The 25,525-nt window shown below is 38.8% G+C and overlaps 1 protein-coding gene across 1 annotated transcript in view; it reads left to right on the plus strand.

Moving 5' to 3' along the window:
• PAPPA2 (pappalysin 2) overlaps positions 1-25,525 on the plus strand; it is a 153,933-nt gene that overhangs the window by 62,846 nt on the left and 65,562 nt on the right. Inside the window, exons 6-11 of the mRNA XM_088153871.1 lie at positions 5,207-5,328; positions 10,210-10,699; positions 18,058-18,186; positions 19,331-19,422; positions 21,115-21,308; positions 24,473-24,604. Of these exons, the coding sequence (XP_088009997.1) occupies positions 5,207-5,328; positions 10,210-10,699; positions 18,058-18,186; positions 19,331-19,422; positions 21,115-21,308; positions 24,473-24,604 (1,159 nt within the window). The remainder of the gene's footprint in view (positions 1-5,206; positions 5,329-10,209; positions 10,700-18,057; positions 18,187-19,330; positions 19,423-21,114; positions 21,309-24,472; positions 24,605-25,525) is intronic.

Genomic DNA, 25,525 nt, shown 5'->3' on the forward strand with positions numbered 1-25,525 from the left:
AGTGCAGAGAGAGAGAAAAAAGAGAAGAAAAAAGGGGAAAAAATAAGAAGAGATATATAAAAAAAATGACTCCCCCTCCCTCCAGACAAGTATAAACAATTTCAGTAACTTAACATCTCCTCTAGTTTTTCAGTAAAAAAATCTCTTCTTCCCATATCTCATCTCTTATCAATAAACAAATTGTAAAAACTTATTCAGTCCTACTCAGCAAAAGTCCATTAAGAGCCACCAGAAATAATAACAAATATATTTTAACCTTAATCAAATAAATCCATCTGATATTCCAACTTATCACTTTCTCTGAGGAATAAAGCAAAAGAAATCTATCCCCATTTATAGCTCGCCATTCAGTCCTGGTCAAAAAGAAATTCCATTCATAGTTACCAGAAACCACAACATCTATATTTTAACCCTGGTCAAATAAATTTACTTTGTATTCATTCTGTTTACTTTTTAAAAGCTTGATCTTTAATCCCTTCAAATAATATCCCACAAGTGGATTTCTTATCATTTTCTCTTTGTTTCCTCTCAGGAACAGCTTCAGTAGTTTAACATGTCCCTTTTGTAAATCCAAGATAAGAAGGCTATCCAAGTCACTCTTCTGATTCATTATTTGTATGTCCCCTTTAGTAATTAAAACATTGGCCAGTTTCATTTGTAAATCCATTGTGGCATCTTTTTCCATATAACTCTTATATTCTGGCATTTTAAAATCTGTTTTCAAATCCACATTATCTTTTTTCTTATCACTCCTGTAGTCTGGCATTTTTTTAAAATCCATTTTCAAATCCAATTCAAGTCAGGCTCAGTCTCTGTTTTGTCCAGTAAAATGTGTTCCTCTTCTGTAGCCTCTGTTATTCCATTTTTATAGTGGCAGACAGTCTTGAAAGTAATTTCTGAATACATTGTTCCCAGGCAGCCTTAATTTCTTCTATAGACAGATAATATTGCTCCATTGTATTAATAGGTCTCTTCTCCTTTAATTGTAATCCTTAGTCCTCTCTGGTTCCCTCTAGTCAACCTTCAATGTTCCTTCTTATCATATGTTTATTTTCCAATTAACAAAACTTTCCCATGGGAGGATTTCTTACAGTTAATTTCAAAATCTTTGTATATACTTTTATAAAATTTTAAACAAACCACAGAAAATATTCTTTTAAGTCTGTCTGGTCCCTTAACTTTCCAAAATCAACATTCTAGTCCCTCTTTTGCTGTTTTCCAAAAATTAAAACTTTTGTTTTTAGTCCTTAAACTTGCATGAAACTGCTTTCATCCAGGATAGAAGAAAGCTCTCCCAGCATAATGAAACTTGCCCTTCAGAAGGTTCTTAACATCTGAAAGATCAATAACAAGCAATTTCTTAAAATAATTAAGAGAGGAAGTGGGCAAACTCAATGTCCTTTTGAAGGCACTGAACTGCTGTTTAGGCAAGATGATTTTCCCCCAGCTCCCAGAGCTCTCAAACCCACCGGAGATTGCTATCCTATGATCACTTCATGGGGAGCCTCTGTATGAAGCAAACTTATGGGTGATCCAAGTCCTCTCCTTAATCTGGAGAGGGGTCCCGAGGAGCCGATCCATTGACTGGTTCCTCTTTCTGCCGTAGCAGTCCATCATTGCTTCCCCGGAAGTCCGAAGCAGACCTCGTTTTAATTAATGAAAAGGCTGGATAAATAGCCATAAAGTTCTAGCATTGATGACTAGCTTTTGCTTCTAACAGCCATTAAAGTTCTTTGTTGGCTGTTTTTCTAGGAAAAATGGTAATATTATGCTAGTGCATTTGGATTATGTTCAAGGAAAATGTAAATCACAGACTACATGTGAACAGAAAGCCAACATGTCTGAACTCCCCTGAACATTCTTCAGCCCAAGGAGTGGCAAGCGTTTTACTTGCTGGTTTAACTAAGCCAGGGAGTATTTCTTCAGTGCTTTGAAAGTTTGAGAGTGCGTGTGTCTGCTTGGGTGAAAGGGGAAGCTCTCTGGTTGCATAGATTTCCTTTCCTATTGAACTTTGATCAATATGCATGTATTGATATATGCAATAGGTGGCAGCAGAGCAAGAGAAACAGGAACCTTTCTGTAAAAAAATAGGGTGAATTTGTTTGGGTTTTCAGCCTTCCTGCCATGTCACACTCAGTACATATATACCTACATGCTACCTCTTTTGGGGTAAGCAAAATTATGCAGAGCACAGAAGAAGGATGAGAGCCAAGTAATTTAAAGGTGTGAACTAAGGAAAAGAAAAAGAGCTAACACTAGTTTACACCAACACCATCACTATTAACACCTTTCCATACGTTCTTCTCCTTGTAAAGCAACCTTGTTTCCACCGTTCCATGTGCCACTTAAAAGATGGCCTGTTGGTTTTTAAACATCCTACTCTTGTTTTTGAAGATCTCAACAGGTTTTTGAAGTTCTTGCTTTTTTGAGAATCTCAAAACATTGAGGCTTTTGTTTTGCCACATACACTTCTTAAGTACCCCATTCCTACTGCATTCACATTTACTTATTTATTTGTTTAACTTCTACACTGCCCAGTTCCCAGTGAAACATAAATTATTGTTGATTATGTAAGGTATTTAACATTTACTGCAGATCATTCAGGTTCTCTGCCAACAGCACATCAACTGCATTCAAAACTGCACATGTATTCACACCCCTGCCTATCACGCTTCTAAGGGTGCCACAAACATTTATTATAAATTTCCCACAAAGATATTAAAAAACCAAGAGGACATCACACTTCCTTGTCTTAATCCCTGCTTATTGCTGAACCGTTCACTAAGCATTCCATTTATTTTCACACGTGCTTTACTTCCATCATGTAACATCTCTTTTATCACACTCAGCAATAGGTTTTCGCTTTCACATTCATGCAGAACATTCCATAATTCTTGCCAGTACATTTTATTCTGTACTTTCGCTAAACCCACAGAATTACAGTGAACGTTTGTTTTCAGATTTGTACGTTTCACAGTGACTACTGAAGACCAAAAAGACCACACTGCGTACCTCCTGCCCAGCATAAAATCACACTCCACTTCTCAAATGTTGTTTATTATTGCTACTTGTATCCTTTCAGTTATAATTCAGTTATAATTCTTCCAGACATCTTTCTCATCATATTTAATAAACTAATCTCCCAGAAGTTTTTACATGCATTCTTGCTATCTTTCTCTTTCTATATGGGAATGTTCTTCCAATCGTCAGGTACAAATGCAGTCTCCACATGTCCGTTAAACAATTTGTGCTACCATTCCATAAGCAAACCAAATCTGTATTCTAATATTTCTCCAGTTAGACCATTTGCACGATCACTCTTACCATTTTTTCCACATTGTAACAGGATTGATGACTTCCTTCTCATTTTTTTGACACTAACATTTATAGCATTCATTTCAATTCCATTTCTGATACATCACTATCATTCCCAAACAGATTTAAGATGCACTCCCAGCATTCCCTCAGTGGAATTTTATCTGAAAAGATTTTATCACTTTTATTTTCATTGCTCCTTGTTTAGCACTCTTCACCCATTCCAAAACAATTTTTATTTCCATCAAAATCATGCTGTGTTTTCTCTTTCTTAACCTCTCCTTGCTCCTGGTAACTATTACCTTTTTGTCTTTATAGACTTGATGCAATTTCTTTCTCTGATCCTAATTTGTATAGCAATCATTCTCTTATATGCATTTTTCCATTCACAGCTCTTTTGTTTCATCATTCCACCAAACATTATTATTTTCCGTATGTCCCATTAGCATACCTCTACATGCTTCTGTGACACTTTGCAACATAATTCTTTCCACACTGTTCCAAGTAGCTTCCACGTTTGTTTTCCTTACATTCACTTTCTATACATTGTGTTGGAAGATTAATCTAACACTTTTTCATATAGGACTTGTACTTTTTCTTCCTGTAACTGTTCTACTTCTTTATTTACATGTTCCTTTTTTCCCCCAAGATCCTCTTTTATCCCTACCAAAAATTGACCTGTTGCACATTACACATTACCTTTGTATCCACTAATTCTTTCAGTTCTTCATCATAAACATATCAATCACTATTTTCGATTTCTATACCATGTGTGCATATGAACATAAACAACATGCTTGAAACAAACTCTTTTTATAAGTTGATATGAAATAATCACAGTTCTCATTTATTCTTGAGTCTCTAAGTGGCCCAATCATTTTTTTTTTCTGTACTTCTGTACTCTATCATGTCATTCCTATATACCTATTAATGCTATATATTAGAATAATTTCGCCTCTAAACCTTATTCATTCAGAATGTTGCACAGTTTTTCTCAGAATTGTTATCTGGTTCTTAACTTTCGTCTGTCAACAAACAAAGGATTCCTACTTTCAGATGCACCCCAGTAACAACCTCAATGATACCAATTCACACTTTCTGATATACATTTTAGCTCTTTCATTCATAATTAAACCTAGACATTGACTACTCTGCACGTATTCTTTAATTCCACTTCATGTGATCAGATCAACTTCAATCAGATCTATATTCAAATTACATCTCTTCTCTTAGATTGACAGATACACAATATATTCTTTCTTTCATTTTTTTCCTGTTTATTTATTTGATTTATATAGCTGCTCATCTCACACAAGTAACTCTGGGTGGCTTATGAGACTTAAGACACAGGAAACCCAGAACATAGTTCATGCTCTTTGCCATTTATTCCTCTCATAGTTCAAGCTGCAATCTTCAGGATGCCATGGTCAATACCAGATAGGCCAATTCATGTTTATCTCTGCCACTAATTGTGGCTTTTGTCAGTTGAGTCTTTCAAATAATGCTTTTTAGTAAGACTGAGAAGGAGTAGATTAGCTTACCAGTCTACCTATGCCACATTCAGCATTCCCTCTGAATCATAATGACAAGTCAGTTTTGGCATATTTGGTCAATATGACAGAAGTGCCACTAAAGCCAGTTTTGCTCCATGCTAGTCCATGCAAATTAAGGCCTCTAATCTAGAGATTACCATAAAGTTGCCTGCATCCCAACAAATAAAAGATAAGAGACAGTATTGGCACATATGTAGGTTGCTCATACCTTGTGTATTAGGATATCAGGAAAGTGTAAGTAGGAAGTTAGGCAGAATTCTGGGGGAAAAGTCTGAGTTAAAAGGGAGTGAACACATTCATTTCTCTTCCCTCTCTCCCTTTCTTTCTCTGTTTTTTAGAGAGTCAGGGAACCTCTGCGGAAATTGTGCTGAAGATGGAACTTTCAGCCAGTATGTACATGAGGCCTCTTCTCCTCTAATCTGTGATTCTTCTGGTTATTGGACTCCAAAGGAGGCAGTAGGTAAAGGTCCCAGCTCTTTTTTTCTATGACAAAGGGGTTATCACATATGGCTTGGTATCCCATCAGCTGTTGCTGTGTATTCTGCCAGAAAACTCTCTGTGCAGACCAAGAAGAACTTGAAGGGCTTCAGTGGAGCTGTGCAAAGTCTTTGAGTGTCTCCAGCTGTTTTGTGGCTTTGAGGAGTGCATCCAGAGGAGGAGATCTAGACAAGCTCTCTTTCTCTCTTTCCCTTCTAAAACAGAATGAAATAACAATACTGTGCAAATCATTCAACAAATAATATAATTCCATGTAAATTAAATATGACATAGACCTTTAAAAGAGAGAGCACAAGCTTTCTACTGATTTAATAATGTTTTGAGCAAAATTGCTCTTTCTGGCCCCAGTCTACAGATTGCTTAAACTTCTGTGAAGGTGAGTTGATATGTGTGTGTTGGAGAAAAGAGGGAATTTCAGTGGAAGGAGAAAAATTCTTTAATGGTTATTAAGGGTACACCTATCATATGTTGAATATATTAGTTACTTCAGGAGCCTAAAGATGGACAGAAAAGGTAAGATTATAAAAAAGTTAAAAAACAAGAGAATCCCAAACTGCCTTCCCAGGATAATAATAAAAAAGTAATCCATACTATTACATTGGCTGTATTCTCTTGTAATGCAAAGCTAGAGTTTTGAAAATGTGGTTCATCGAATGGACTCCTTGCACATAAAGTTAACCCTTCATGGTAAGGTTAAGTATCAAAAGCAAACAAAAACCTCTATGTCTTTGTTTTATATGTGAATGCAGTCATTATTTCAGCAGTGTTTACAGTCTGCCAGAAGCACGTGCATATTGTTGTGCCCATATTGCAGAATGGAAATTGAGAGACAGTGGCTTGGGCAAGACATTCCTGGGACCTGCTCTCTAAATCCATTTGCCAGGAGAATTGGGTGGATGGATTTGCAGCAATAATAAGTGTGGTCTAAGACAGTACGCTTGAATCTTTCTGTGCCAGCCAATCCTTCCCTCCCAATGCCCCCTGCAGTTCATCAATTTCTTGATGTTTCCAGTAAGGTTTTAGTGGTAGGGGGAGATAGAGGTTTCATAATATTCTGTCCTGCTTTACTGTGCCTGGAAGAGAGACAGCAGCCAAGGTTCCTGGTTCCTGGATTAACTATGCCAGTTATAATTCCAGACAGAATGCTTCTACTTCCTATTACCTCCTTTTTCAGTGTGTTCCCCATAGCAGCTTTGGAGGGAAATGCAGAATAGTTCCCTTGGAAGCATGGCACGACCTCTTGGGCACGGGTACCATAGAAACTATGACCCATATCTGCCTTTATTGCCAGTTTTACAGGGACATTCACCTTCAGCTGATTACCCTTCTTTAATCTAAATTTCTGGGGCCCTCTAATAAATTTTATTTATACTCCTTATTAGATGATCAAGATAATTTTACTTCTCTAAGTGTAGCAAAATTTTATTATGTTACATGTAAACTTTGCCCATAAGTGGTCAGCAACAAATGACATCGTTTAGATGCTTTATTTTATTATGTACGGCCCATGACTGCACTAATGTAATTCTCTTATCTATAGCCATCAGACTGATAAAAATTATGCCCATAAATTTGTATTCCACTTCTTATTATTAATTCTTCAGCTTACTAGTGTCATTGGCATTCCTTTCTATATACCACTTTATTTTACACCGTACCATTATAGTTACAGTATCAGTATTAAATATAGTTTTTCTTGTAGCTGTTTGTGAGATAGCAATTTTACATTTTGGTTAACTATTCCTCATTATTTTTGGTGGTTATTCCACAGTTTTATTTATTAACATCCAAATTATATAAATCTATACTTCAGCATATTTATTCTTGTCTTCATAATCTTAACCTCACAATTTAAACTATATTGGCACCACAATTTTATTTTGTGCCAGTGACTTAGTCATTTCTCATTGTATATAAACTAAACTACTAACACAATGGGATGGTTGTAATTTTATCATTAAATGTTGATTTATCCGGTCGATGACCAAAATAAAAATAGCAGTACTACTACTACTGAACTCCTTTTACAGTCACTAAAAGGAAGATACTTTCCTTCTCCTTGTGAAGGCATTATTTCTTCTTCATTGCTCAACAATAGTTGGATTTAATGTCTATTACATTAGTCATTTATTTATTATTAACATACTTTCTCTATTTTGCTTTTAAAAGTCCTAAGCTCTGCCATCCTTCTGTATCGTTGGAAAAACTTTTTTTTTTTTGTTTCTAGCATTTTTCCTGCATGGGCAGGGTCTGCTTTTCGGATCACCGAAAGTTGATTTGTTGGTTGTGACAGGAATTGACCAACTGGCTTGTTGCCTGAACCTGACATCGGGGGGGGGGGTGAGAGAAAGGGACTGGCCCAAAGTCACCCAGCCGACTTTCATGCCTACGGCAAGACTAGAACTCACAGTCTCCTGGTTTCTAGCCTGGAGCCTTAACCATTAGACCAAACTGGCTCTCGATTTGTTGGAAAATTACTGTGAATAATTTACAATTTAGTTTGCACCCAAGCACACATACTACTCAGTTCAGCTGGCAAAACATATAGCTTGAGGTTTATTTATTAAACATCAATAAACCTTTTAAAAAATCCAGTGAAGTGGCAAAACAGGACAAAAAGCAGGCAAAAACAGGGAAGGAGGGAGAGACATAAACAGCAGGCAAGAGATGAGATAGGGAGATGACTTAATGTCAACAATCTACATTATCAGTATCTATCTAATGAAAGGGACAGAACTTGCCAGAGTCACAGGAAACGATACTGGGGGTAACTAGCATGAACTAGCACAAAAAGAGAATGGGTTTTGATGATTCCAGCTTTATCCTTTTTATGTACATAATGGAAACGGAATAGAAATGGAAAGACATCAGCACAGTACTCAACAAGCAGCTCATCAGGAAGCAGTTTCTGTTCCCCCAATATGAAAATTCTGCCTTACATACATATTGCTGAACAAGTATTATATGGTAACTCATTGGGGAAATCTTTGTGAGGAAGAGTATGTGTTACTATAGTCTTTAGCATCATTTAGCCAAGGGTAAATTAGAAGTGTCTGAGAATGTTTACTGCTTTTTCCTCCCCTCTTTCTCCTATTTTCCACCTGGTGATTTTCTCAGCCTCACCAGTGTTTGAGTGGGAGACACACACACCCCTCCCTCAGGGAACTTCAGGCCTGGGAAGCTGAAAAGACATCCCGGGGCAGTGGCAAATCACTTCTCTCTCTGTGCCAAAAAAACTTCATGGACACATGTGTGAAGTCACCTGGAGCTGAGCTTGGCTTGAGGAAGCATTTACTGTTTTATCCTTGAATTTCAGTCAGATCCCAGAAACTTACAAGCACAGTGATCGTATAATGAATTTTTCCTGCATGTCAGGTTGCAACTAGAGATACTACATGTTAAACTCCATAGACCCATACACAGATATCCCCTAATTTCCTGCTCATAGAAAACGGTTGTCAGGAAGAATAGTATGCACAACTTTCTCTGTTGTGTGTATTAGTTTTGTGTGTCGTGTGTAGTGTTGTCTTCCCTCCCTCCCTCCCTCCCTCCCTCCCTCCCTCCCTCTTTCTTTCTTTCGTTCTTTCTTTCTTTCTTTCTTTCTTTCTTTCTTTCTTTCTTTCTTTCTTTCTTTCTTTCTTTCTTTCTCCTGTGTGTCATCGAACTGGTACTAACTGTAATTCAGTGTATGCTGCTTTTGTCAGCTATCTGAAAAGATATAGTCCAGGGAAGGTGGTGTTTTACATCAGTGCTGATCGTGTGTTTTTGCTCTTGCTTTAGGCATTCTTTGACACTATATGTAGAAGACTCTATGTGGAAACGGGCAACTCCCAATTGGCAGGCACTGCCTCTGCCCTCAATTCAGGGATGCCAGGTGACCCCTAGATGTTGCCCATGCAACTCAGCAGCAAAATCTCAGTTGTTAGCAGCCTGATTTTCTGCTTTTCTGCATAAATCAAGCACAAAATAAGCATAGGAAGATTCCACATGGTTAATTTACCCATTTTGTATGTAAGTTGAAATTTTCCAAAAGGAAAAAAATAATATATTAATTATTTTACTATATTGTTCTTGTTGAGTGTGGCTTCCAGATACATAAAAGCTGTCCATTTTTAATATGCGGTATTTGTCCAGAACAAAATATAAGTCTAAAGCCTGAAAGACTCATGTCCTTTCACGTGGGGGAAAGCTTTTTACAAATTAATGCAGAGCCATTTGATTATTTTGAAAGTAATTATTTTAAGACAGGGGAAATACCTGTTCAGAAAAAAGACTTTATCCTCCCCCGCACTCCCCCCCCCCCCCCGGGGCTCTTAGCAATTGTTCAGATTCCTGTATCTGCCATTCTTTTTCAGCAGTGTTAAGTCTATCAGGAATAGTATATTATATGAGAAGTTAGAATGCTATGTTCCAGTCACATTTATTTACGTATTGATAACAGAAATGAAATTGAAGTGGATTAAAAATTTGGCTCTCATTAAGGGAAGGTAGATCCTATTTCCAAATCTCAATTTCTTCTTCCCCATGTCCCTATGGCCCTGGTTTTGAAATTCCAGATCGCCTTGCTTATTTATTTATTTAGTTTTTTAATCCCACCTTTAATATTTTTAAAAATAACTCAAGGCAGCAAACATACCTAATACTCCTTCCTCCTGCTATTTTCCCATAACAACAACCCTGTGAGGTGAGTTGGGCTGAGAGTGACTGGCCCAAAGTCACCCAGCTGGCTTTCATGCCTAAGACAGGACTAGAACCCACAGCCTCCTGCTTTCTAGCCTGGTGCCTTAACCACTAGACCAAACTGGCTATCCAGGAAACTCTTCCATTCCTTTTGTCTTTCTAGGACCTCCAGATGTAACTCAACCCTGTGAAACCAGCTTGCAGGCCTGGAGCCCTGAATTTAATCTGTTTAATGTGAGCATGACCACTCCTTGCCTTAAGCCCCTTGGTTGCATTTTGGAGCTCTACTTCCTATATCCTGTGTATTCTGACTCTTTATTGATATGGGCTACAAATTTCTCCACCAATTCCAAAGTTCTGTCCGATGTTGAGATCCTGACGGAGCATGGGGATTCTGTACACCTTGGACCAATGGATACATTCTGTGACATTCCCCTCACGGTGAAACTGAACCTTACCAAGAAAGTGTCTGGCATAAAGATTTACACGTTTGATGAGAAGATGGAGATAGATGCTGCACAATTGATCTCCACACCACACAGTCCACTTTGTTCAAACTGCAAACCTGTGAGGTACAGGGTTCTGCGGGACCCCCCATTCCATGATGGATCCCCAGCGATGGTGATGCAGCCAGGAAGAAAGTTTATTGACAAGTGAGTGAAAAGATTAGTGTTCAGGAATCTACAGGCTTCTGCAAAGACATTCTGGGCCTCTCCCCTTTGTTTCCCATTTTCTTTCTTTTCTTTCATTTTTTTTTTAAATAAGACTCCAGCTCTTCCCCAATCAGAAAAAACAGGTGAGTCAGACTTTACTATGTATAAATCTGCTCATAATTCCAGTGTTCTGTCTAATGAAAGCAGAGTCAATGAGATAATTGATTAGCACTTGAACATTTGAACTTTAAGATATTTACTACATTTAAATTAATTTCAGAATGTTAAGAATATTAGCATTCAGGTTTTTATGCTAGAGAAGTTGTGCTACCAGTAAATCCTTGTTCCTGCTTACTCACCCCATACCCATTAACCTGCTTTTAACCTGTTGGGTTGGCTGCTCCTGTCTCCAGTTTCTTCAGTCCTTCATTGTTAGCAGAACTTATATAAAAACTGTAACAACGTTATCCTTACATTTCTTAAGTTTCACATTTTTGAGTGGGTGATTACAAACTCTTACAAAGGAAGACTGTCATTCACAGATAGTGCTTCCCTTTAGCAACTTGGAGGCAAAGCTTATAGGAATTTTCCACTGAGAGAAATCATCCTCTCACTTGGAATCACAGACAGCAATTAATGTAACACAAATAATATGTACTTTTGAAGATTTCTCTGAAAACACAATTATTGCAGATTTTGAGAGGCATCAAGAACCACATTTTACTATGTTATGCTAATTGCTTTGGCTGCCTCTGTGATTCTAGGTCCCATGTAGGAATTTCCTGCATCAATAGTTGGGGTAACATTTCTAAGGAACCACTTACTTGTATATCAGTGGATATGCTGGAGATACTGGACAAATCTGGCCCTGCTTTGTTTTGACAGCTTAATAGATAAAATCCAGAGTCTTTACTGATGTGGCTCCTTTATTTCTTTTTTTGTAAGGATTCACAAAACACACCCTTTATTTTGGTTTGTGGGGTAGATTTGGTTGGCATTTTGACAACTCTAATGAATATTGTGTTGAGTTTTTTGCCTATTATTGGTTACTCTGATAGCCATTCTGGAAAGTATTGAATGAAGAACACTACACCAATGCCTTAAATAAATTTAGTTTAAATAATCCCTCATTGTGTTTCTAAGTTTATGAATCACTTTGAGCTATTGGAAAAGTATTGTGGGATTTTTTAAAATAATAATAAAATTATATTCTTCTTTAGGAAGGGCGCAAACTTGGTCTGTGTCCATCTGTCTAATAGCTGTGCTTTTACCCAGTTTTTCAGTTAATTGCAAATTGGTTGGCTGCTGCTTGGCTGCATTTATCCCAGAAAACAAGGTTGAGCTGCGTGTTTCCACTATTTTCGTGACTACCGACTACTTGTCATCCATTGAGGATCCGTGCAGAGCAGTAGTTAGCTTGCTCATTTGTCAATAGCATTTCAGGTCTTACCACTCTGGGGGTACCTGCAGAGAGATTCCCATGCTATGAGATGAACTATCCCAGCTCCCAGCTGCTCCTGCACTGCATTCCTGCATGGAGATAAGGTCCGATAACTTTTGGAACACGTTATCAGTGTTTCTAGTAGAGCATGAACAGCAGTAGTTCAGATTTAGCGTGCCCATGAAAGAGCTTTTTTTCTCCTCCCCTGAACTTTGGAAATTTGAAAATGAAAAGTTGATTCTTAACCTGGAATCTTATAATTCAGTTAAGCTGGTGGTACGTTAGGTGGTTGGAGGAAGTGACAAATGGGTAAAGAAACAGCCCGTCCATCCTAAATAATCTTCAGATTCTGAAGACTCTTAGCAGCTCTCGGGAGCCATGATGTAGGGCAGATTGGAAGTGCCGCTTTGCCACTGGGGCAAAGGTAATAAGGGCTGGGATGCACATTAAAAGCAGCAGGTAAGTTGGTAGATTGACATGGGATAGGACTGCCGGTAGGACAAGAGACAACAACCTGCTTCTTTACTACCATTGTCACAGCTCTTGCTGTGGCAGTACTGATAATGAGAATGAAAAATCTGCATTTAAACACATATTTAACGCATACCTATTTTCTCCCAAAATAATGTTTCAACACAAATGTGTGTTTTTTGCTCTCAGAACTGAGAACATTTTGAAAGTGCAAAAGATAGTTATGTTTCAATCACTTATTGAAACATATCAGATAACATTTATCTGAAAGGTATGGATCAAGTTAGTTATGTTAGTAAAAATAAAATTATTCAGGCATCCTCCCTTGTGATTTATTCTTAACCTAGAAACGATCCTGACTTTTCCTGACCTGGTTACCAGGTCAGACACCAAATCACACTCAAGTAATTTGGAAGGTCCCCCTCTCAAAAAGAGAACCAAAAAAACCAAAGTTGTGACCTCTATGTTCCTGTGGCTAACATGGTTTCTGGAATTGTTCTTCCAAAGACTGAGATGAACTCAGAGGAGTTCATGATCTCAGATATCAGAAAACCGTTCATGCCTTAACTTTTTGGCTAAGTCCAGTTTAGAATCCATGCAATTAACTTCAAAAGTCAATTTCGTAGAATTGTTGATTGCATTTTCTTTTTTTCTAGAGGATAAATGAGATATCCCTCCCAAGTAAATTGTTATGGAGATAAAGTAGATCAATGTGTTTTTTTTGTCTCTAAGAAATGTGCAAGGATGTTGTCCCTAAAAGCTCTCTCTTTGCAATTTCAGACCTCCTGGAATCAATTTACCAAATTGAAATGGATAAAATTTATCACATCTAAGTGAACATTTAATGCTGCATTATAATCTTCTTTCTTGCAGAAACTGCTCTCTGCCAGTAGCCACATTCCCACTGGTGGATGAAAAGCTACAGCTCTTCTTTTTATACATGAGAAAGAACAAACTGTTAAGTCCTTGAAAGCATTCAGTAGTATCATGCTTTGGGTTTTACAGATCATAAAAGGAAGCAAAAAGGGAATACTCAATGAATGAAAGAATTATGATTTAATTATAGCTTGCCTAGTACACAAGAACATATACCCTAGAATAAGAATTTTTATAATTTTCATATTGGCACATTCAATTTCTTTTACATTGTTCAATAAAATAAAGTTTTGAGAATGATTTTCATTTTCTTTTATTCAACTTTACAAGTTTATATAGATATTTTACATTTTTTACATAATTCATTTTACAAGAAACTCAATTTTGAGATCTCTGGTCTTTATGTACAATAATTTTGATATTTTAAGCATACATTGTTATGCTTAAACTATAACCAAAGGAATTTTGCCTCATGAAATTTGCACGTATACTTCTTGACATAATTTTTTTCTTGTTATTTAAATCCAACAGAATGGTGCATTTTGTTATATAATATATGATTATACCACTGAAGATTAGTTTCATTTCACATTACTAGCTGACTTATGCTCCATAAGGATTCCTGGTCAATTTACAGAAAAGCTTCCTCAATCTGACACAGCAGCATATCTCTGGAAATTGCCATTGCACACTGAAGGAAATTGTTCCTCCCTTTCCAGTGATAAATTCCAAAGCAGTAGTTTCCCCTTTAATTATTTCTTGTTCAAACCAGAAAACAATGAATCTTGCCTGGATACTGGGATTCGTGATGGTTTAAATGGAATATTTTGAAGTGTCATGTGAAATCCCAGCAGTGTTTTCTATTCTGTTTTAGAAAGTATCACATCTAAACAGGCTTTTCACTTGCAAGGAATTTATTATTACTTGATACAGTAGACATTATTCTCTGTTTGTTAACAGTCAGTTGCCTATGACATTCACTGCAGTTGCTAATCCTTTGGATTGAGAAACCCCTTGGCAAGGCTAAACAGCACAAGTGAGATTGTATGAAGAATCATCACATATCACCAGTTTCTATGAACTCTGGTTGGTTTTTCTGATGTGCAAACTGCTACCTGGGAATAGCATGTGTTAACATGCCAGGACAAGACAATAACCAAAAGACATAAAGGCCTAAAAGAACAAGACTTCAGATCTTCAGTTAGAAGTATCCAGACTGCTTCAATAAGGAAAAGATCTCTTCTTTCATACTACAGAAGATGTATTTTCCTGGATGAAGATATGCATTGCCAAAGCAACATGGTTGGACCGGGTTTTATTGTAGATGTAGGATCTCCTGTATGTTTTTCCTCATTTAGCTTGATTGGTAAAGCTTCTAAAACGGTATTCTGGCTAGCAGGTCTTGATTCCCAGTTGGAATGCCCTGAAGGCAAGATCTCATTTAGGGTCCAGCTGAATGTTAGGATTTGAAGTGACTTCTGACTGTTGAAATTGAAAGGTTCCTCCTAGCCAGGATGGGGTGCAACTAGGACCTGTTAAAACTGTAATTACCTACACTGGAACCTGCTAGTATGCTGCACAGAAAAGCATATATTGGGCCATTGGATCTGGATGGGATGCTTTTTCACAGCAATTCTGTGCTCACATTGTAAAAGACAAATCTCACCGCCTTTTTCATTAAGGAGCAAGCCATGCTCTGTCTCCCTCCTAGAAATCATTACAAGACTTTTCCAGGAATAAGGATATCTTCTGAAATTCTCAACCAGTAAACTATTTTCTTCTTGGAATATTGCAGAAACACAAAATTTAGGCACCAATTTATTAGGTGCCTCTGTGCTTCTTGCATGGAAAGTTCAATTCTGAGTAGCCACAGCTTTTCTGGGAGCTGGTGGATTGTAAGTCAGAAGCCTTCCCTGTTACAATACAGTATATACCAAATTCCCTCTCACCCCTATGGGTGGTCTGTGTCTTCCTCAGTCTCGGGCCCTCTACCAGAGGCCTGGGAGTTTGAGGGTTCTGTGCAGTATCTGAGCTGTTCCTAGCACTGCACTCTTCTGGACAGAGAGCTATGATGTTGTTCCTGGGATCTGTTGGAGCCATTCTCCCAGCTTAGGAGTCACAGCCCCGAATGCTTCTGCCCCCACTAGGACCACTTTGGCCTTTACTTTCCACATCCTCTCTAGTTCCTCCTTCAGGCCCTGGTACTTCTCCAGCTTCTCATACTCCTTCCTGATGGTGCTGTCACTTGGCACAGCTACATCTATCACCACTGCTGTCCTCTGATCCTTGTCTATTACCACGATGTCTGGTTGATTCGCCAGTAACTACCTGTCTATCTGGATCTGGAAGTCCCACGGGAACTTAGCCCTGTTATTCTCCATGACCTTCTGTAGAATCTCGCATCTGGACTTGGGAGGGTCTAGCCGATTCACTGTGCAGATGTTCCTGTACACAATGCCAGCTACTTGGTTGTGCTGTTCAGTGTATGCTGTTCCTGCCTGCATCTTACACTCTGCCACTATGTGTTGGACTATCTCTGAGGCCTTTCTGCACCTTGAGTCCTGCCTAGTGTGATAGACTCCTGCTTCTATGGATCTGGTGTTTAGTGCCTGTTCTTATGCTGCTATGATCAGTGCCTCAGTGCTGACTTTTAGTCCAGCCACTGGTAGGATTTCCCAGTGTCAGCCAACTCAGCTATTTGTGGATGGTACATCTTATGCAGCGTTGTGTCTTGCCATGACACTTCCTCTGCTTGAACTTCTTCCCATGTCTGCCTGTGCCTCAGGCATTGTCTCAGCAGTTCATCTTTGGGTGCCATCTTACTGATGTACTCCTGGATGCTCTGGATTTCATCCAGGACTGGAAACTTCCGTACATTGTGAGGAGCTTCCAGGTCTTCACGTCGGCAGCTTCCATGTCCTCCTTTGGCCAGCTCATTATACTGGCAAGGTATCTGATGACTGGCAGGGCATACGTGTTGATGGCATGGATCTTGTTCTTCCCATTGAGCTGGTTCTTTAGGACCTGTCTTATCCTTTGGTAGTACTTGGATGTTGCTGTCTTCCTTGCCTCCTCCTCATGGTTCCCACATGACTGTGGGATTCCAAGATACTTGTAACTGGTCTGTATGTCTGCTATGTAGCACCTTGGTAGTTTCACCCCATCGGTCTTAACGACCTTCCCTCTCTTTACTATCATTCTGCTACACTTCTCCAGTCCGAATGACATCCCAATGTCCTCACTGTAGATCCGTGTCAGGTGGATCAGTGAGTTGATGTCTCATTACTCTTAGCATACAGCTTGATATCATCCATGTAGAGGAGGTGGCTGATGGTGTTTCCACTCTTGAACCTGTATCCGTATCCAGTCCTTGTGATTATCTGTCTGAAGGGGTTTAAGCCTATGCAGAATAGCAGCGGAGACAGTGCATCACTTTGGTATATGCCGTGTTTGATGGCCCTTGTTCGAGCTGTCTTGAGTTGACTTCCAGCATTGTCCTCCACAGTCCCATTGAGTTCTTGAGGAAGGTCCTTAGCGTCCTGCTGACTTTGTATAATGCCAGGCTTTCACAGATCCATGTGTGTGACATTGAATCATAGGCCTTCTTATAGGCAGTCCAGGCTGTGCTCAGGTTGGTCTGCCTAAACTTTGAGTCTTGGGCAACTGCTCTATTTATGAGCAATTGGTGTTTTGAGCCTCTGGTGTTCTTCCCAATGACCACCTGAGCTATGCTTATGTACTGGTCCTGTAGCTTGTGGCTATGATGCCTGATAGGACTTTCCATGTTGTGGAGAGGCAGGTTAGTGGCTGGTAGTTGAATGGCGCTGCTCCCTTGTGGAGGTCTTTCATGATCAGCACTGTCTTTCCTTGTCTGGATGGGAGCCTGCTGTTAGCCAGCACGACTGTCTTTGTTAATGTCAGTCTCATATCTGAGGTAGGCAGGTGAAGCATTAGGGGGGCTTTGCCCAAGGACCCCTACTGGTAAGGTGGGTACCAGCTGGGATTCAAACCCCGGTCTCCTGCATCAAAGGGTGGCACTCTAACCTCTATGCTATCCAGCTGCTACATATACATATATTGTCTAATCACACCCAAACCCCACCAAAACTGGCAGGGCAAGCTACTGTATATAAACAGGGGGCAAAACCTGCACTCACTCATACTAATGATGTTACCGAGTTGTGTAATGAAATGTCTGCAAGCAAACAGCCAAGCTCAGAGAGCACCAAGGACTCCACAGTTCAACCCTGAACCACATATATTCTCTTCCATTGAAAAAATTGTCTCTCAGCTATTGGCTTACAAATTTGGAGATTGACGTCCCATGATTCTTCTCATAGCACCTCTATTACTAATATTCACAGAGGAAAGTAAAAAAAAAAAAAATCTGGGTACATAATAAATGGGGCATCCTTGGAGTATGGAAATGTGTCATGGGAGGATATGGGATATTTTGAGTCTATGGACCATAGTTGCCTTTTCCTAGTGTGTATCTTTGTGCAATGTAGAAAAATGCCTTTTATGGCTTGCTTCCGTCTCAAGGTATAATTCTGCCTACTTACTTCCCCAGGGAAGTCACAATTGGCCAACGATACCAGTACCAAGTGCAGGCTGTAGCAGGAGCTGCTATAAGTGAAGCCTCCCCACCTCTGTTCCACATCCATGGCTCTTCCTATTGTGGGGACGGGCAAGTAAGCAGGTGAGTACCAATTTTTGAAGATGACTTTTTAAAAGTATGGTTTGATTGAGCTGGCAGCTGCTGCAGTACCATATCTCAGACAGTTCCTGTTTTCCAGGCATACTCACCACCTCTCCCCCCTAGTGCCCTTGGAAGCTGCTTTAGAATATTCTTGTTGTAAGGAATTTCTGGCCCCAATTAGATGAGCATTCAAATGAATATATATTGAAATGCCCGTTTCAATATATTCAGGAAACCTGAATATATATTGAAATGCCCGTTTGCCTATTTGGTTTCAGTGGGACTCACAACAAAATGCTAGCTAACCCTTTGTTTTTATCAGAGAAGAAATGTTTATTCAAGTTTGCAACAAAAGCAGGATAGTTCCAGATTAACTCTGCCTAAAAAAAAATCTTTATCCTATTATTTCAGAAAATGTAAAAATATTTTCATCCTATTATTTCTGTATTATTACTCATATATGGCAGGTGGGGAGTTGAAACTGAGAATGATCAGCTAATTGAAGGTTTTACAAGGAGGCTGAAGGAGAAGCAACATTTGAACTAAAGTATTGGATGTTTTGTATAGAGAAATGTTTTACCTGAAACCTCCCTCAGAGATGTTTGAAGTAGAATGGGCAACTTTTTTCAGCCAGGGACCAAACTTTTTATTTGGTTGAGCCTCTGATGGCCATAGATGGTATGACTAGTGACGTAATTGCTTCTGGAATGACCAAGGGCCACAATTTCAGGCCTTTGGAGAGGTTTGGAGGTTTAAAAGAAAGTTTGTCCCTTTGATTCCTGCCCTACGCCCAGCAAAAAATCATGAGATTTGATGAGATCTGGGAGTTTTTAAAGGGATGAAATGGTTCTTTAAGCATTCCAGCAAGGATTAGAAAGAACAGATGTTCTGTTTGAAAGGAAAGGCAATAAATGGAAAGGCAATGGAAACGAGGAATCTAGGATTCCTTGATAATCCTATTACTTCCCATGGAAGTAGAATAACATTGATTTTTAAAAATGGAGAATGTAGTTCAGTCAGCTGTGTTGTAATACATCCTTACCCTGGAGAAGCTGTTGTAAGAAGGTGAAAAAGATAATGCATGTGAGCTCCAAATGCTCTAAGTACCATATAAATGTTAAAAATGCTAATATTATTTTTTTAGGAGTCTTGTAGAGGAATGCGATGATGGAAACCTGTTAGATGGGGATGGTTGCTCTAGAAACTGTAAAAAAGAAAGAGGATTCCACTGTGTTGGTGAGTCTAGAAAAGTTACCCCACTGTTATTCATTTCATTATGATTTTACTGTAGCCTTGTCTCGTTTACATATACATTTTTGAATCTCATATTTGAGAGTTCAGAAATTTGAAAGGAACCAATCTTACAACAAGTTTAACAAAGATAGGTCTGGCTTTGGTTTGTTTAGCTCTGTTAGTTCAGTTATCTATTGCTATTTTATCTGTATCAGTATGTTTGAAGCTGGATCTGTAGCCAGCAACTTTATCATTAGAAGAATGAAATACTTGGTTGGTTCTCTACATTAAAAATGACAGACAGATAGAAGAAAATCAGAGGGATGTGTGTGAGTATGTGTTTCTAATTCAACTTTGAGCTGTGCTTTTTTTCTATGTGCAATTTTAAGTTTTTAATATAAAGGAGCATTCCAAAAAAGGCATGTATTATCTGATGTGGTACCATGTATAATGTCTCAGCATTTTTTCTTCTCCTTTTGTTCTAAAGCAGTCCTGAGCTTCTCAAATATTACTTTCTGGAAATAGTTGTTGATGACCACCCAATCCTGGGAAATATGAGTTTATGGTGGAATCTGAAGGCTATAGAGGAGTTCGGAATTTATTTTTATTTAAGAAACCTATATGTTGCCTTTCAGGCCAGAGTCTTTCAACACATAGGTAAAACTGTTTATCTTCTGCATTTAGAGGACATTTGAGTTCAGAGTTCCAGATTTCTTCTCCCAACGCCTTTGTCAAACAACATTGACAATAAAATAAAATCTTGAGGCACATCGATGACCCTGATGTGGAGGAAAAGTTACCCAGCCTGATTGTTTTAGATCCCTCCATCATGACATCCAAAGCAATATAGATATGACAGTATAATCAAATGATCATCTGGGCTTACACAAAGAATATTTGACCTTTAGAAAAACTCCATTTCTTGCAATTGCCAAACACATTTTTTTTTTTCTTCCTAGTGTTTTTCCCGCAGGTGCAGGTTCTGCTTTTTTCAGATCAACTGAATGTTGATCAATTAGTTGCGGCAGGAATTGACTGACCAGCTTGTCACCTGAGCCTGACGTTGTTGTTGTGCAAACACAATGGTGGTAGAGAAATAAGCTTACTTTTAATGAAAAGAGCAGTCAATGCCTCAACCCATGATAGATGTGTTCCCATGATAGAGCAATCACACTATCACATTCAGAAAAATCCATCATTATTTCTTACCACCACCCTTCTCTTTACACAAAATTCTGCCTCTCTGCAATTTGCTATGGGTATTCCTCATGATAGAAGGCATATTTGCTGCACATTTGGCACATCACATTCTGCCTCAAAACTCAAAATGTAAGATCGTGTATAAAGAGGCCTAATCTAAGTTATTTAAAATACATTTTAAAGAAGCCTAGTCTAAGAATGCTGATTTCTATGGAAGCAGGCAGACTTTGTCCTCTCTATATTTAGCTTTCCCTAAATTTCTTTCCATTCTGAAGTAAAACAAAACAAAATCACAACAATGTTGATAATAGGCATTTAAAAGAATGTAACTCAAACTCTCCTGGATCAATATTTATAGAATTTAGAATTCTTCAGCTGTTCACAGTGGTCTTTGCAAATGTACCTTTCAGGCATGAGGTGGGGGAAGGAAGATCTACCTAAACGATAGGTATAAATTTGAGATTTATCATCCTAGCATACTTTTGACTTTTGCAGGTGAACCAAGCCTGTGCTACATCCATGAAGGTGATGGCATCTGTGAGCCATTTGAGGAAAGCAGCAGCATTGTGGATTGTGGTCTCTTCACCCCTGAAGAGTATGTGGATCAGTGGGCATCAGATGCCTATGCATCCCACCAAGATGAGAAAACGTGCCCAGTCTCCATGGTGATTGGAGAACCTCTTGTGAAGGTGCTTGTTTTTTTCTTTTCCTTCACAAAAATGGCTGTCCTGAACATCCTAAGTCAGCCAGCTGTTGTTTCTGCTTTAAAATGCATAAATTACATTCTTCTGCAAAATGGAGGAGCAATTTCATCCCCAGAGGATATGAGGCATTCTAGGTTCTGCCACTCCTGTACTTTTCCCTCAGTATCTCTTCCTTGGCAACCATGAACAGCTCCTTTGTTCTCTTACATTTAGGTCAGTGGTAGACCACATACTTTGCACTTAGAAGTTCCATTTTTTATCTTTGGCATCACCACTTAAAGATTTAAGGAGCTGAATTTTGGTGTTTTTCTGGAGAACTAGGCCTTGTGATTTCCAGTGGTCTGGGCTATTCTATGTCAGGTTACAAATGAGAACTTAAGTGTTTAAATGCTGCATTGCTCTATCCCCAGCCTAGTAGGGTTGGATCACAGGTTCTTCTGGATTCAGATGCAATGATGTCACCCACATGAGTGCTTTGGGCTTTATTCCAGGGCAGTATAAGGAAGTAACAGAATAACGTAAGATGAGACAGCAATCAAAGAATATTCAAGACTACAAGAATACAGTCAGAGAAAGTAAGAAGGAGCTATGTCTCTTATGTCAGTCAGGGAACTCCAAGGGGCTGACGGGGGGCCAGCAACTATCCAGCACCCTCCCAGTTAGGTCTGCATCGAAGTCCATCCATGTGGGTTTCTGACTAATTATATACTGTAGGCTCTGAATCACCATTAGTCCCATCTGTGTTTGATGGTCTCATCTCACTGGAGTTTGCCAAGGGCAAGCCAATCTTACCTTGGGGTTGGCACCTATTCCTGCCAAGCATAAGACCATCAGGGTTAAAGAATATTTGTTTATATCCGGTTTCTATCATTTTTTTAAAAAAAATAATTAATTAAATTAAATTAATTAAATTATTTTAATTTAATTTAAATAAAATTTAATTTAAATAAAAATATAAATTAAAAATTAAAAAAATAAATTATTTAATTTAAATAAAAATAAAGTTAAGGAGTATCTGTTTCCCAAGGTGTTTTGTTTGACAATGAAAAAGATCATTCTACTCTACACAGGTGTCTCCCCAAGGGCAGGACAAAACAAAATATAACCCCAAGAATAACCCTTTAGAGACTAAAATAAATGCTTAATTTCTGTTTTATACACTTAACCACGACATGAGAATGTAAAGTTCTATATACCATGCACCCAAGGGAAGGCGATACAGACCAGTATCTAATCTCTCCTCCCTAATCTTCCAGTAAAACTGCCAGCATTACAAATGCTTGCATTTTAAATACTTTCTCATAAAATGTCTCATGCCACAAGGATTAGGCAACCAAATACTTATAGTTTTGTGCCTGATATCCTAGTTTTCTATATGCGGATGGCTGTGGCTAGTTTAGTTTTGTATAGAGTAGCAGTCAATAAGATGAACCCCATCTACAACTCAGAATGGGGCTGCCTGGTTATAGATATGCTGCTGCAGGAACCAGATCCCCACAGACAGCCATCCTCATGCAGAAACCACTGTGTAAATGATTAAAACTCTGAACACGTTTTTCTAATTTTCAACTTTCTGCCCTTATTTATTTAACAGAACAAAGAAAAAATTATCTATGGAAAAAAACAAAGAACAGCATCGTGTGTGTATGTGTGTATATATATAGGTGTACTAACCTGCGTTGTGCAGTTCCCAGTGAAAGCAACTCCTTTGATACCAAGGTAGATTCAAAGGAAAGTTCATTTGTTAAGGACTGGTATACAGGTCAAGAGCATTGCTGAAACTGAAGCCCACACGTGCCAAAAGTTACTTTTATTTCTTTTCCCTTTGCACTTCCCCCCTGGTCTCACATTGAATGCTGGTTAGCAGTCCATCTGCGCCTAATAGCTCTCCCCCCACCCCCTTATCATCGTAATGGCAGAAACGAAGCAAGCAAGCTAGCAGGATAATTGATTGATTGCGGAGGTTCTGACAATAGGCTTCTCACTTGTGTATTTAAAGTTTTACACAATGGTTTTTAACCATACAGCTGGTCCTCAGGTTGCAACAGCAATTGGGACCGTAATTTCCATTGCTAAGCGATGCAGTCGTAAAGCGCAACATTATGTGACCGCATCACTTAGCGATGGCAATCCCAGCAGTCTCGGTTGCTGTTGTAACCTCAGGACTGTGTGGATTGTTAAGTGGGAAGAGGTGGGAATCCCAGCCAGGCAGGCCAGCAGGTGCTGCTTGGGGGGGATGTGTGTCACAGGCAGGTGCTCTGGAGCCCAGGTGGGTGCTGTGGGGAGGTGGCGTGGACAGGCGCCACAGAGCATGGGCAGGTATGTGGGTGCCACCGAGGGGCAGGGGGTGCAGCAGGCAGACACTACAGAGCATGGGCAGGTGAAAAAATGGTGGGAGCAACTTCCAACTTCCTGCTGGCTTTCCCATTGTCTTTGCTTGTGGGAAGCTGGCAGGGAATGTTGGAAATCACAATCACATGACTGCAGCTTGCTACAACGTTGTAATCGCAAGCTGGGCACCAAGTGTCCAGATCACAATCATGTCACCATGGGGATGCTGCAATGGCCAGAACTCTGAGGACCGATTGTACGTCCCCCTTGTTCAACACCATCGTGACTTTGAACAGTCGCTGAACAACTGGTTATAACCTGAGGACTACCTATATCTCATTGTAATCATCCATACATATTATAATATAGCTTTATATATCCAAATCTATCATTCTCCTGTGCCCGGACCCAAGTTATAATCCTCAAAAGAAGGTTCTCTGATGAGAGGATGAGATTTGAAGAGATAGCAGTAAAGCTTTCCTATCTTGTTGGCTTTCTGAGGAAAACAATGGCAGCTGCTATTTTATATACGTGTGTATGTGTGTGGGTATAAACAAAAGTTTTAAAAAATAGAATTTCTGAAAGAAACAAATAAAATGTTTATCATTTAGTTGTTTCTAATTCTAAATTCCAGTACTTTTATTAGTTCAGTTCAGGGTCACAAATATTGCACAAATTTCCATACTGAGCTGGCATAAGTATTGTCCTAATATGAATTTTGGATTTTTGTTATGGTTCCCTTGCTTTTCATATTATTTCTGAGGTAATAAAACAGTATGTCTCCAACTCCAGGAAGCATTGAACTCTCTTCTTCTTAGGTTTGCAGGCCTCATCATCAAGAGACACTGGACAATGAATCACAGCTGGCTTGGTTTCCTTGTATGAAGCATGAAGTTCTTCAGGATACAGAGAGGGAGAAAATACATTTGAATGACAGAATTTGGCTGAAAGTGAGTGGATCTGGCAGTCACTTAATGAGTACATATTGAGAAAAAAGTGGCACTTAATATGTGCATGCCAATCTCCAGGTTGATCATACTGAGTTTTGGCAGTTGTGATTTAACTGTTAAGCACTATATACTGCTAAATGCTTCACTACAACTTTGAGTACACTATAATATGTGATGTTTTACTAGGCTGTTATTGTCCTTTTTCTCCAGAGCTATTTCTGGGATGAATGGCTGAATGAAAAGCCCAACTCACTGTGACTGAGAGATGAAAAATACAGAACCCTTATACTTACATGTAATGCTGCTGTATAATGCTTTTTCTTACAATTCCAATCACCTCATATTTTTCCCCCAGCTAGAAATTCCCAAAATTATTTTAAAATAATTAAAAACGTAGATTTCCTTTCCTATAGGGATAGGTGAACAAAAATGAGTGGGTTTTTTTTCATTTAGAAAAATAGATGAACCTATAAAATTAATTTTGGGTAGAGATTCCCCATATTAGTACCCTGGGTACTTTTCTTACAACATTTGAGACACTTTTCACCAGAATCTTAAATGTTCCACTGAAATCAAAGCATCTTAACTTCCTAACATGCATGCATGTGTGTGTGTGTGTGTTGTGTCTATATATAAAGATGGATGGATGGATGGATGGATGGATGGATGGATGGATGGATGGATGGATGGATGGATGGATACACACACACACACACACATCTAAGAATAAGGACTCTAAGAATGCCTTACAGAAGACAGTCAATAGAATTTGCTCTGTTTAGCTATGTATTGGCTTGCACAATACATCAGTAAAACTATTAAGTGACTTAACCACTAACAATGGCTTCCATTCACTTCCAAAGTACTGAATGGCTTGGAAGAAAGAAGAAGACAAGATAGCAAAGATAAGTTTTCTTTAGG

Source organism: Python bivittatus, unplaced genomic scaffold (genome assembly GCF_059951505.1).
Source record: "Python bivittatus isolate LINGU-HERP-01145 unplaced genomic scaffold, Pbiv_v1 ctg000700_np1212, whole genome shotgun sequence".
NCBI lineage: Eukaryota > Metazoa > Chordata > Lepidosauria > Squamata > Pythonidae > Python > Python bivittatus.